The sequence below is a fragment of the Lepisosteus platostomus genome, chromosome 8 (genome assembly GCF_059453375.1).
Source record: "Lepisosteus platostomus isolate fLepPlt1 chromosome 8, fLepPlt1.hap1, whole genome shotgun sequence".
Lineage (NCBI taxonomy): Eukaryota > Metazoa > Chordata > Actinopteri > Semionotiformes > Lepisosteidae > Lepisosteus > Lepisosteus platostomus.
Genome location: NC_142618.1, coordinates 30,866,205 through 30,878,165, shown reverse-complemented (window position 1 = coordinate 30,878,165; position 11,961 = coordinate 30,866,205). Strand labels below are relative to the sequence as shown.

The following is an 11,961-nucleotide window of genomic DNA, read 5'->3' as shown; positions in this document are numbered from 1 at the left end:
GAAGTGCGCCTGTATTTTGGCGGATTGTATTTTGACTAAGGGTTCTGGACTCTAAAGGTTGTGGGATTCCAGAGGGGACACTGCTATTTATGTAGTTTTGAGCAAGGTTTCTCAACCTTTTTTTTTTATAAATCAGTTTTATAAAACATTATATAACATTTATAACATTTTATGGAAGCATGAACACATTTTTTTTTAACATTCAGTTCTCTTTCTATAAACAGGATGTCACACCAAATTCTCCATAACTTACTGTGTCCCAGAACCATATCAGCAATAGAAGCATATGTAAATCCTACAGAAGTGCCTCAATTTATTAACAATTCAAATATCTCTGAACGCCATTTCATCTGATCTCTTTTAAATAGCCTTTAATCAACAAATTACACACCATTTTGACCAAGGCCGAATATGGAGAAAATACAGATCTGCCAGAACACTATGCAAAATTAATGAGCCATTAACTTAAGTCGGTGGCGGTAAACAGATTACAAATGGCCAGGTTGGTGCAAGATGAAATTTTCTCTCCAAGCTTTATGATCCAAGGAGGTAATAACTCACAAACAGTATTTAATCTACAGCACATTAATGTAGTAGCAACCTTTCTCTGTAAATTAAGGACTCCTTAGTAACAGTAGACCATGATTACAGAAGTGTATTATGAAGTTGTATTGCTGGGAGAAGTATCAGTTTGACAAACATTTGCAAAACTCCAGCTAGACCTGGATAAAAAATCCAGAAATACCTCTGGAAGAGAAAAAGGTGGAAATGAAATGTACATGTAATTGTGCGTAGCTTCCAAGATTTGTGGTTCAATAATATTCTAGCATTGTGTTCAATTTGTCCAAGAAATTGTTAACAAAACTGATCGATTAATCTGAGAACTTTGAGAACTTCCTTTTATTTATACCAGAAACAAGACCTATAGTACATTTGGCATGAGTAGATGCATACTTTTTGACAAAACATGCACATGCGCCATTCAGTCTCTTGGGTCATTAATATAATTCTTTGTATCATTCAAGTCTCCAAAGTTACAAAATTCTTGTGTAAAATAAGCTTTGTGAACCATATCACAATTCAAAATAGGACAGCAAAATGTACCACTTGCTTTGAAAGCATGACTTCACTTTCATGAAAAGTGTCATAGTATTTTTAACATGTTTATACACTTTTTTTTTCACTTTTCAGTGAAACCCATTAATGAATATCAGGGAAACAGCTCACAGACCAGTTTTTTCTTGAACAAAAAATATTTTTGTTACCTCAAATCAAAATACCCGATTTTAAATAGGGTAACAATTCAATTCTGATGCATAAACACATCTGTCCGTCTGGGTTAGTGCTTATTTCTGTGCAACAAAACCACAATGCAAAGGATAAAAGGATCAAAGGAATTGGACAACAGTCATGGAAACTGTCCAGTACTACAGGTACACAATCAGTAAGAGATTCCTCTGTGTCACCCCACTACAGCAGCACTAGTCGCATTTGCTTTCTGGCCACCGCAGGAAGGCGAGACAACCTGTGATCCTGGAGCTAAAAGCCTATTTTACAAAGAGTTACCTGAAAACAAAGAGGATCTTTTGTGCTGATGGAAAAGACACCAGAGGTACTGAAAATAAATAAACATGGACAGCATTATTCAATACTGTATTCCTTTCACAATGCCAAGGAGAAAGACTCCATTCTAAGTTCATGTTCTACATTGAAAAAGGAAGTTGAGCCCCACAAATTCATGTCACATGCAAGTTAAGCTAATTGTTGCAATCAAGTCTCCAAGTTTCACTTGAGAGCATTAGTAGACCCTTGCTGGTCTGCAAAATCGATGTCATCAACTGACATTCCTTTAATTTGCGATCTGACTGCAGCAATATTCTTGTGTGAGCAGATGGTATTAATTCATGAAACAAAATGACATGAATGCCTTTCATATTTTATTCTAATAACTTTAATTACAGTGCTTATCTGTCAAAATGAAAATAAGTTTACATAAAAAACAATTGAGTAAATAAGAAAAAAGTCACACTATGAAATAAAAACAACCCAAAGAGAAAGACCCACAAATTAATTCCAGACAACTTAATCTTCAGTGTTGATCAAAACAGGAAAAAATAGGCTTTTTGGTGAAATGGCAAATCTGACCTTGTAGCTCAAACGAAATCCAGCTGCACTGAAAAGACCGGATTTAGGTGTTTACATAACACTTGAATGGAATGACTTGAAAAGGTATTTTTGGTAACTCAACTAAGTTAAAAAAAGCAGTAAGTCACTATGAATATTTTATCCAGAACTCATGAAGCAAAAAAGGGACAGAGATGTGCAGAGAAAATTGTCACTGGTAAGTTTTAAAAAGAAACAATTATTGGACTCTTGGCCTGTTTACATCATTAAGCTTTAAGAGACCTGAAAGACACTCCATGCATAATCCAGCCCGACCTTTATTAACTTTAAAAAAGGCAAAAAAAATTAAGCCATCAGTCCTTTCAAATGACAAACTGCAGAGGCTCATGAAAGAACCAACAGGATTTAAAATGAACTTCGCCTTGGCATTAGCATCACAGACTGTGGTTAATTACATGGTAACTACACAGTACGCATCAGGCAATGCCAAGCTTGTCTGAAGTTTTAAAGCATGACTAATACCTGCTGAGTTTAATGTAACCACTTCATTGAGAGTAGTGCATCTGTGCGCTTTCACAGGCTTCCTTCACTTTCAGTGACAGATAAGATTCAAGATTGCACCACTCATACAGTACTAGAAGTTAAAAATCAGCATCCAATTAAAAGAAAATCTCAACATGGAGATCAGAAAATGGAAAGAAACTGGATACTATTAAAAGTGTCATATGGACCTTTCTAAATAAGTATTTGTGAGGTTCTTATATTCCTTTTCCAGTACTACACAGAGGTACGTCAGTCAAAATTTGTACAAAAATGGACGAGAAAAAGAATAAAGGCTGAGTAAATATTGCATAGGAGTGCCAGAAGCTGCCTCATTACAAAAAAGACTATTTACATTAAATAAGAAATCTAACTGCTTCTGAGCTCGTTCCCCTCACAACTAAAAGGTGTGGCTTCATAATACATATTGTGACAACAGAAATGAAATGAGGTCGGCTTCCGGCACTCAATACCACAAAGTAGTACAGTTTGCCACATCAGAGAATAAAGCAGGAGGAAGGAGAGGAGATGAGGTTGGAAAGAGGACACAAGACTGGAGTTATTTCTGGGTTCGGAGTTGATTAGACAACCAGTCCAGTCCTTCATAGAGACCATCGCCACTGGTGGCACAGGTGGCCTGGATGTACCAGTTCCTGTGACGGAGAGAATGCAGTCCAAGCTTGTCTGTGATTTCTGCTGCATTCATTGCATTTGGAAGGTCCTGCACCATGGAAAGAAAGCATACTTATTAGAATTAAAGGTGATAAAATCAAGACAATGTACTTAATATTGCTTAGATTCAACCATCAGTGTGTGCGATACAAGAGCCAAGTATTATGTTTTACAGCGAAGCACTTATAATCAGAATAACGGCTAAATTAAACATTGTAATTCACCCTAACAGAAGCACACATTTCTATAACATTCAAACAAGATAAATAATTGAAAAAGTCAAATTGTTCATGTACAACAAAAGGCATTACATACTTGTCTATTCAAAAGTCAGCTGGAAGAGTCTAAGGTTATAAGGACTAGATGATTAAATACTAACTGCTTGCTTTTTCACCATTAATATTCTATTTGTTCTTGCACACAGCTTTATAATACTTATATAGAAAGCAATAACATACACAGAAGAGTAAAGCCTTGAAATGAAGAAAGTTAAAACATACCTGCTTATTTGCAAACACTAGTAAAACAGCATCTCTAAGCTCGTCTTCCGCTAACATTCTCATTAATTCTTCTCTGGCTTCATTTACTCGTTCTCTATCGTTACTATCTACCACAAAGATTAAACCTGTAATCAAAAGAATATTTATTAAGACCAGGTTGCATAATGTGCAAAGTTGTACAAATCTATACGCCATTCATCACAAGGCAGCAGTATGTTTTGAATATCTAGTCAATAATACTGTGCTAGTTTTTTTTTCCAAATATTGAACATTTTATGTATATAACAGAGTAGTACTTATAGAAAGGGTTGTGGGAATATGAAACTATCAGGCCATGCTGTTGAAGCCAATACCCTTACTTATTTAAAAAAACAGCTGGTTGAAATTCTTAGATTAGTTAGCTACTAGTAAACAAGCTCAAAATCCACATTACTTGCTCATTTGTAGCTTCTCAAGTTCTCTGATTATTAATATAAAATAATTGAATAGATTGTCAAGGCAGAAAATCAACTCCAAAAGCTGATAAAACGGATATATTTAACAATGTTTTGCTGTATAATGTTAGTACAATCAGTACACAAGAGTTAACAAAACCATCTTTTTCAAAAGTTCAGACATAGGGCCAACTCTTAAGTTTTTTAATCTCGACAGTAATCTTTAGCTTGTTACAAATGTTTAGAATCACATTTTGAATTGGTCACAATATCAAATTCTATCTAGCTCAGTAAAAGGCTACTAAATGGCACACAAATAACTTAAGCATGTGATGCTATAAGTGACCATATGAGGCATTTTGCAGTGTTTTCTATGCCGTTTGTGACATTTAGGTAAACCTTTTGTAATCATTCTTTTTGTATCGGTTAGTGAAAGGCATAAGAGGTATGCAATCATGTACAACCACAATCCTAATTCTCATCCCGGGGGTGTTTTTCCAAGTAATGTTAGTCATGCAACAACGTTAATTAACCCATGAGCTATGTTCATTTTCAAGTTCGTACATCCAAGAATCTTTTCCTGCATTTAACAGTTGCTGCCACCAAATCCACATTATCGTTTCATATTAGTTCCTTGACGCACTCAATTTCTTCCATGTATACAGCTCACACAATAAAGCAAACCCTGCAATTTCTTAAATAGAAACGACACTGTAAAGAAAGCATTTTTTCAGACTTAATTTTAGGAAACATAAGTACAAATTGACGAGTTCCAAGGTTTAATTAATTTAGTTATATTTATGAAATACACAAAGTCATCCTGTTTCAGGTAGATTTACCATGTTAACATGTCCTGTCCATTTTTAAATATATTCTTTACTTCTAGCATTGTATTCAGCTTACCAGTATGAAGTAAAAGAGAACACTACCACAGTCTACAGTTAATTCACAAATTGGCGACACGCATTGTTTTATCTTGCTTTTGTTTGTACTGAACTGTTTAACAATATTATTTGCAAGCAAATTAAAATGTTTAATGTGCAAAAACATTTTAGACATTGCTTAAGAGCTCCAAAGCAAAATTATTTTTTTAATTTTTCAGTTTTCTGAAATATTTATATCTAAATTAATAATTTTAGCACACATTTAAACTTTTAATGATACTTGTAGATCACCTTTTAATATTTAAGAATTTATCATCACATAAGAAAACTAAGGTCTTTTCCTATTTCGCTAAAACCTAAAAGCAACTGGTTACAGAGTACCAAGCTAATGTTAACTGCGTAACTACTGAAATGATATCAGATAATTACAAAATTAAACTTAACTCCATGCAACATAATTTGAATCCTCAGCTAAAACTATCAAGTGGTTTCATTGCAATCTTTGCAAAATTTTAATTACAAAATGCAATCTGCAGCATGGTAAGGAACTGAAATAAAGCACATTAATTCGTAAATATTAACATTAGTTTACCACCCACTTTGTAAGTAGAAAACTTCAAATTCCAATGCAACAAAAGGTATTTGAATATGCTGGAAGATTTGTCACTTTCCAACTTCCGTTGTAGTGTTTTCCTTATAAGATTTAACATGACAATTAAGTTTTATGAATATGGCCTAAAGAGATTAAATTAATCCTAATATTAGGTCATATAAGAGTTCAGATCAGCCTGACCTTAAAACCTGCAGATATATAGATACACAGAATAGAGGCTGAGAAGGCTGCTCAAGAAACAGTGCATTTCAGTAGTATGTTGGCTCTGATTTCCGGGCATTTCAGTCTCTAACAAAGGTTCATTCTTAAAGGCTTGCCTTTATTCATGTTACCACACTAAGTGACTGTTCCACAATTTGTCTTATGTTGGATATTTTCCATTAAACACACTTGTACCTGTCTGGGAAAAGATAAAACTTACCCTGCGTGTTCTGGAAGTAATGACGCCACAGAGGTCGAATTTTATCCTGACCACCTACATCCCACACTGTGAAACTTATGTTCTTGTATTCTACTGTTTCAACATTAAAACCTGCAAAGCACAGAAAAACCTCTTATTAGACATCTCTGAAATGAGAAAACGTGGTGCAAACCCAGGTTTTCAACAAAGCTTCAAGAAATACCAAAGTATTAGTTTTGCCAACAGAAGCGGTCCAAGATGTCTTTTAAAAGTGTACTTTGTCAACTATGTTCAAAAGCGGTTTTCATGTTAGTGTTATTTACTAACATAATAAATGTAATTGTCTAATAATGTATTTCTCCCCCTCACAAGATTATTGGTAGTATTCATCCAGGGATAGAAATGGGTGGTATAGAATCACAGTTTGAGGTAAGTTTTTAGATCCAGCTTTTTTTGAATTCTTTTATAACCATCCCCCAATTGTGTGAAGATCTATGAACATTTGCCTGCAGTATTCATAGGGCTATCTGACAATAATGCTGCTGCTACTACTTAATGTTTTCCATTCCAGAGAAACACGACACCTTCAGAGGCCACTGTATAGTTGTGAAAGATTTCACTTCAATTGCAAAACAAATGTTACAGAAGGTGTGTGAGGTTTAAATAAATGTGACTCCCATGCTTTCCCATGGAATTTCGTTATGTGACAAATATGCATCATACAGTGTAATGCTATTACAATCATAGATAATATTTTTAGAGTTGTTTACAGCAAGATATCCAACCTGTTTCTTATTCAGGTTTCACAGCCATTATTATTACATATGGATGGCACTGTAATTTTTGCTCATCAAATGGAGCCAAGAGTAACCTCTGCATGGCTTGGCAGTTCAGTACCTGTCCAAGTTACTATCGTCCTACTCCCCACATCGCAACCTTCGCTGTTCTTATTCTGGTCTCCTATCACCCAAGCATGTCTACACTCTATGGGTGACAGGGCCTTCTCCTGTTATGCCCCAAAGCTCTGGAGCTCTCATTCCAAGGATACCAGTGAGTCACCTTCTCTAAACTCCATCAACTCTTAGACTCAAAACCTTCTTTACCCCTCTGCTCCTACGGTATTCAGTACCCCCCATCTACTGTCTCTTCTCATTGTGGACATATTGTGTATATTTTTTATTGTTGTTGTCATTCTGTAAAGTACTTTGAGAAGCCACCTTGAAAGACGAGATATAAAATAAAGTTTATTATTAACCACTTACCTATAGTGGGAATAGTAGTCACGATTTCACCAAGTTTAAGTTTGTAAAGAATAGTTGTCTTTCCAGCAGCATCTAGGCCTACCATGAGAATTCGCATTTCTTTCTTGCCAAATAGGCCTTTGAAGACACTTGCAAATACATTTCCCATGGCTGAAACACAAAGTGTCCAACACTGGCCAAGGAAAAATCTGAAAGCAAAGAGATGAGAATAATTAATAATCTCATACTGACAGATGAATGAAGCACAAAAACTTTCAATTTCTTATGTCTACTCTGAAAGGGTATATAGAGCAAGGGAAATACAAATTGATTCTCAACTGATTCTATCACTTTTACAAGTATCATAAGGCAAAATTGACATTTAATTCCAAGGCAATTACCATCCCTCACAAATTTTGTTAAATCTAGATGAATTGATAAATTCACAGCAGTTCAGAAATAAGAATATCACAACGGTAAAGAACAAAATTTCTTGCAATAGGAAAGGATTATGCTAAAGACAATATTGACTACATATAAGACATAGTTTAGAAAAGACAGGGCTATAAGCTTTAACATGGTTTAAACATGGTCAACAGCTCTTGAGATGTTCTGACCATCCAATTGCCACAAGCAGAATTTTAGGTTTTACAACAAAGCTTCTGGAACATTAAACGGTTAGAAAAAGAGGCACAACTGTCTCCTGCATACACTGAAACTAGGCCTTCCAAGCTCTTTTGTTTGCACAAAACAATTGCTAACCCACTGTCAAATGACTTAGCCATCAGTAACATGCAGCACGTGGAGGAGGGGGGGATTAAATCATAGAACAGACCTAGTTATGGTTGAAAAGAAAGTCTTTCACATACACACAAAAGCAGCAGCTGACAAAGTTGTTCTAAGTTCCAACCATGTTCCACAAGAATTCCACTGTAAGCAGAAGCAACAGTAGCATAATCCAGCCTGGTTACAATTGTACTGAGGGACAAGTGTCTAAAGGGTTTTCACTTGGACCTAAAACCAAGAATGCTTATCTATCTATCTAAGGAAACTTCAGAGACAATTATGGAATAAAATGGCAAAAACAGAGCATTCCTAATAATGAAACATTTATAATAATGTAATGTATAATAATGTTTCTTTATTAGCCCTATACAATTTCTTGCATTAGGAATTCGTCTTTTCGCATACCCCAGCTTTTCTCCATGGAGACACAGACACACAGACAGGGAGAGAACCTTGGGGTCAGAGCGCAGGGTCTGCCATTGTACGGCGCCCCTGGAGCAGTTGGGGTCAAGGGCCTTGCTCAGGGGCCCAACGGAGTAGGATTCCTCTGTCAGCCGTGGGATTTGAACCGGCAACCTTCCAGTCACAGGCGCAGATCCTTAGCCACAGAGCCACCGCTCCACCCTGTATACTATTTATACTAGTATACTTATCAAAAGTAATAGTATACAGAAGCAGCATTGTACACGTATATATACTGAGACCATGACTGTTATTTTCTTATGGCATACTATATCTGACTAATTTATGATAATGATAATGAATGCAAGCTACAAAGGGAAAAAAATATTTCTGCATAAAGTATTGTGTTCCATCAAGAGTTTACTTTTTCAAGACCACCAGTATTTCGACAGTATGGATAAAAGCATCTGAAAAACTTCTAAACACACTTTTAGGTTTTTTGCCACCTTGTAAAAACAAAAAAAATAACATATACTATCAGGAACTGTTGATGGCAAATGATGTGCTTATTACTGCATGAATAAATTCTGCACATCCATACATACTAGACAGTGTTGGATTCTGAACAACTCACTGATCACAGGATTAATTCAATCACCCCTCTTTCACAGGTCTTCTTGTTGTTACATTTTCCTTAATTCACATTCCAAAAGGGGCCTTTTATTGCCAACTCCAGCTCTAGCACAAGAGTAAAATACCCCTATGTCTTGTTTAAGAAATAAACATCAGATAAGTAGAACTAAAAACTAGATAACTTGTTTAGTGATGTTACCCCACAGAAATTCTGCTTTTTCAGTTATGCAACACAGATGTCTGCGAGCTATAACTGGTTTGTTATGAAGAATGCTTCATGGCTGGCTATACAGCCCAGTGCTACGTTTAGGTAGATGCAGATTTTTTTTTTAAACTGGAATTCAAGTGATAAAACAAGATGTTGGAAGCTTGTGGGGTGTCCTGGTCTTGCACCTCTTCCCAATATATTTTTCTGAACTGACAAGTTGACAGCATTTTACAAGCAATCATAAGATTGTGCATCCTACAAAAGCTTAAAAAATGGAGGCTATTAAATTAATTCATTGACAAGCTACCCAAAAACACACGGTCAAAAAAAAGGTTTATAGCAAAAAAGTTGAATATACCCCATGGACTGTATGAAGTAGGCTGAACAACTTGAAATGTTAATTCAATTATTTCCAGCTAAACATCTCTCCATGTTAAGGACTATACTTTCATGTGAAGATGGTACAGCTGTGGGTGAGGGCATTTGCATTCCCCAATGATGGTAAAAAATCAGTTAGCTGAAATAACCACCCACCTAACAGTGAGGTCATTTCAGATGTTTCAACACAGCTCCACATAGCTGCACAAGGAAAAAACACCTCAACAAGCTAGGGCATGGAAGAAATTAATGTGGTGTCAGGTCTGAAGATGTCTTAGGGAAAGTGCACTAAGGAAAGGAGGTACGTCTTCACACAAATAGTGGTGGGACAAGGTAGCGAGCTGTGTTGTTACAGCTGCTGCCTTGGCTTCTTTTAAGAAACAGCTGGATGAGATCCTCCAATGAACTCCTAACATATGTACAGGCTAGATAAGCCGAAAGACTTCATTTTAAACCTCTCACACTCTTATTTGCTAGTCATCCTATTAAGGAAATAAAACAGCTAGCATATTGTTCACACCCTCAAATTGCTAGGCCTTTGAAAGTGATCACGGAATGTTCCACTTTGTGTGTGTGGGGGGGGGGGGGGGGGGGGAGCTTTTACATGTGCACAACTCTGAAAAATAAAAAAAGACTTCAATGGAAATGGGAAGAACGCTGGCGGTAACTTAATAGTACTGGCAAATGGTCAGTAAGAAGCAAAATACGTTATTTCAAAACCGCGCCCAGGTTTCTATGCTGAGATCTTGACTTGACTGAAGCTTATTTTAGCCAGGGGAAGGCAATGCGATAGGAACAACCACGACTGTAACCTGTAGAGAACGAAACGATGGTTTTGCGATGCTGGGCCAGGAGTCGGGCTTGCTAGCCTCCTGCACTGCCCAGCGCTCGCGCTGCCTCGAAGGGATCACCAAGGTTCCGGTTCCGCGTGCTTGCGTGCAGTCCCACAAAGGAACAGGACCGTCTTAACACAACGGCTGCAAATTACGCGGCTTCCCCAAACCCAATACTAAACTGCTAAATCCCCCTCCCATGCACTTTACATGCATTCAATTTGAAGATCATTTTTACAGTCACAAACGCTACATTTTCCTGAAAACACAGAGGAGGCAGCCGAGGAGACTCGGGCCTAATGACCATGGACATCGTCTCACAAGGAAAACAGTTGCAATAACTTCGGCCGATTTCAGTTTTACAGTTGAATTCCGCCAGGATTGTTTCCTGGGAAAACGCATTTTTGTTGTTCCGTACCATGTTACCGTGGGCATTATCACAGGAAGACAGCCGTAAAACACCTTGAGAAGAAAAGGCCAATCGGCCGTTTTCTCCTTATCGCGTCCGTCCTGAAAACCGGCCCGGTGTTACTGTCAAATTGAAACCTTGCGACTGCCCGCCCACGTACTTCTCCCGCGTTTCAGCTGGCTTGTGCTCTCAAACGTATGTAATATATGGGATTTTTCATGTCATACTATTAAAAATTAAGTAAATTCACCATCCACCTTACCACCACACAGCACCGCTCGCTTCCTCTTCAAGGCGTTCCCACAAGATGGCGGCTCCCTGTGGCCACGTCAGTGCACCGGATCTTCCTGGGGGGAGCGGAAAAATTTAGCAAATACACCTTCCCCTCGAGAGCAGCTCTCGGAAACCTGGAAAACGCGGCGGCGTGGAGGACTTACTGCACAAGTTGGAGGGTGTCCAGACCAAGACTGACATGCCAGTTTGTTTAGCATCGTGTCTGTCAGTTTAGCAAAGATCACATTTGGTAAATTGCTTTGACTGGTAAATGTTTTCTAGGCTAATAGTACATTATGAAACGTGTATGTTCTATTAATTCATTTTTTATTAATGGAACACAAGTCAAATAATATCAAATAATGATAGCTGATGTGTGGTGAGCGTTCTGGCGCACTATGGCTGCCATCGCATCATCCAGGTGGATGCTGCACATTGGTGGTGGAGGGGAGTCCCCATTACCTATAAAGTGCTTTGAGTGGAGTGTCCAGAAAAGTAATTCTTCGATGTCCCGAATGCTACCAGAATAACCGAATGACTGTTATAGTTCTAATTCAATATATGAACTACTGAATTCTTGCAAGACCAAAAACGTTCTATTCATTTTCTTGAGTATACATTGTTATATGTG

At 37.3% G+C, this 11,961-nt stretch overlaps 1 protein-coding gene across 3 annotated transcripts; it reads right to left on the bottom strand.

Annotated features, from left to right (window-relative positions):
* Window positions 1-882: 882 nt before the first annotated feature.
* arf1 (ARF GTPase 1) lies at window positions 883-11,450 on the bottom strand. 3 transcript variants are annotated; one of them, XM_088643091.1, is made up of 5 exons: window positions 11,320-11,450; window positions 7,430-7,617; window positions 6,189-6,299; window positions 3,837-3,961; window positions 883-3,385 (listed from the first exon to the last, which is right to left on the bottom strand). In XM_088643091.1, exons 2-5 carry the CDS (start codon window positions 7,575-7,577, stop codon window positions 3,224-3,226), a joined length of 546 nt encoding a protein of 181 aa, XP_088499217.1. In that variant the 5' UTR covers window positions 7,578-7,617; window positions 11,320-11,450; the 3' UTR covers window positions 883-3,223. The 3 variants fall into 3 exon arrangements, with proteins under 3 accessions (XP_088499217.1, XP_088499219.1, XP_088499220.1); XM_088643093.1 differs by having other exon boundaries at window positions 11,285-11,377; XM_088643094.1 differs by having other exon boundaries at window positions 11,315-11,362.
* Between the last annotated feature and the right edge of the window lie 511 nt (window positions 11,451-11,961).

What these genes read in the sequence shown, in the direction of transcription:
- arf1 (XM_088643091.1), bottom strand. Translation starts at nt 7,577, where the DNA reads ATGGGAAATGTATTTGCAAGTGTCTTCAAAGGCCTATTTGGCAAGAAA. An exon ending in TTACTTCCAGAACACGCAGG is followed by an intron (nt 3,962 to 6,188) that starts GTAAGTTTTATC and finishes TTTTGATTACAG; the next exon opens with GTTTAATCTTTGTGGTAGAT. An exon ending in TAGTGTTTGCAAATAAGCAG is followed by an intron (nt 3,386 to 3,836) that starts GTATGTTTTAAC and finishes TCCATGGTGCAG; the next exon opens with GACCTTCCAAATGCAATGAA.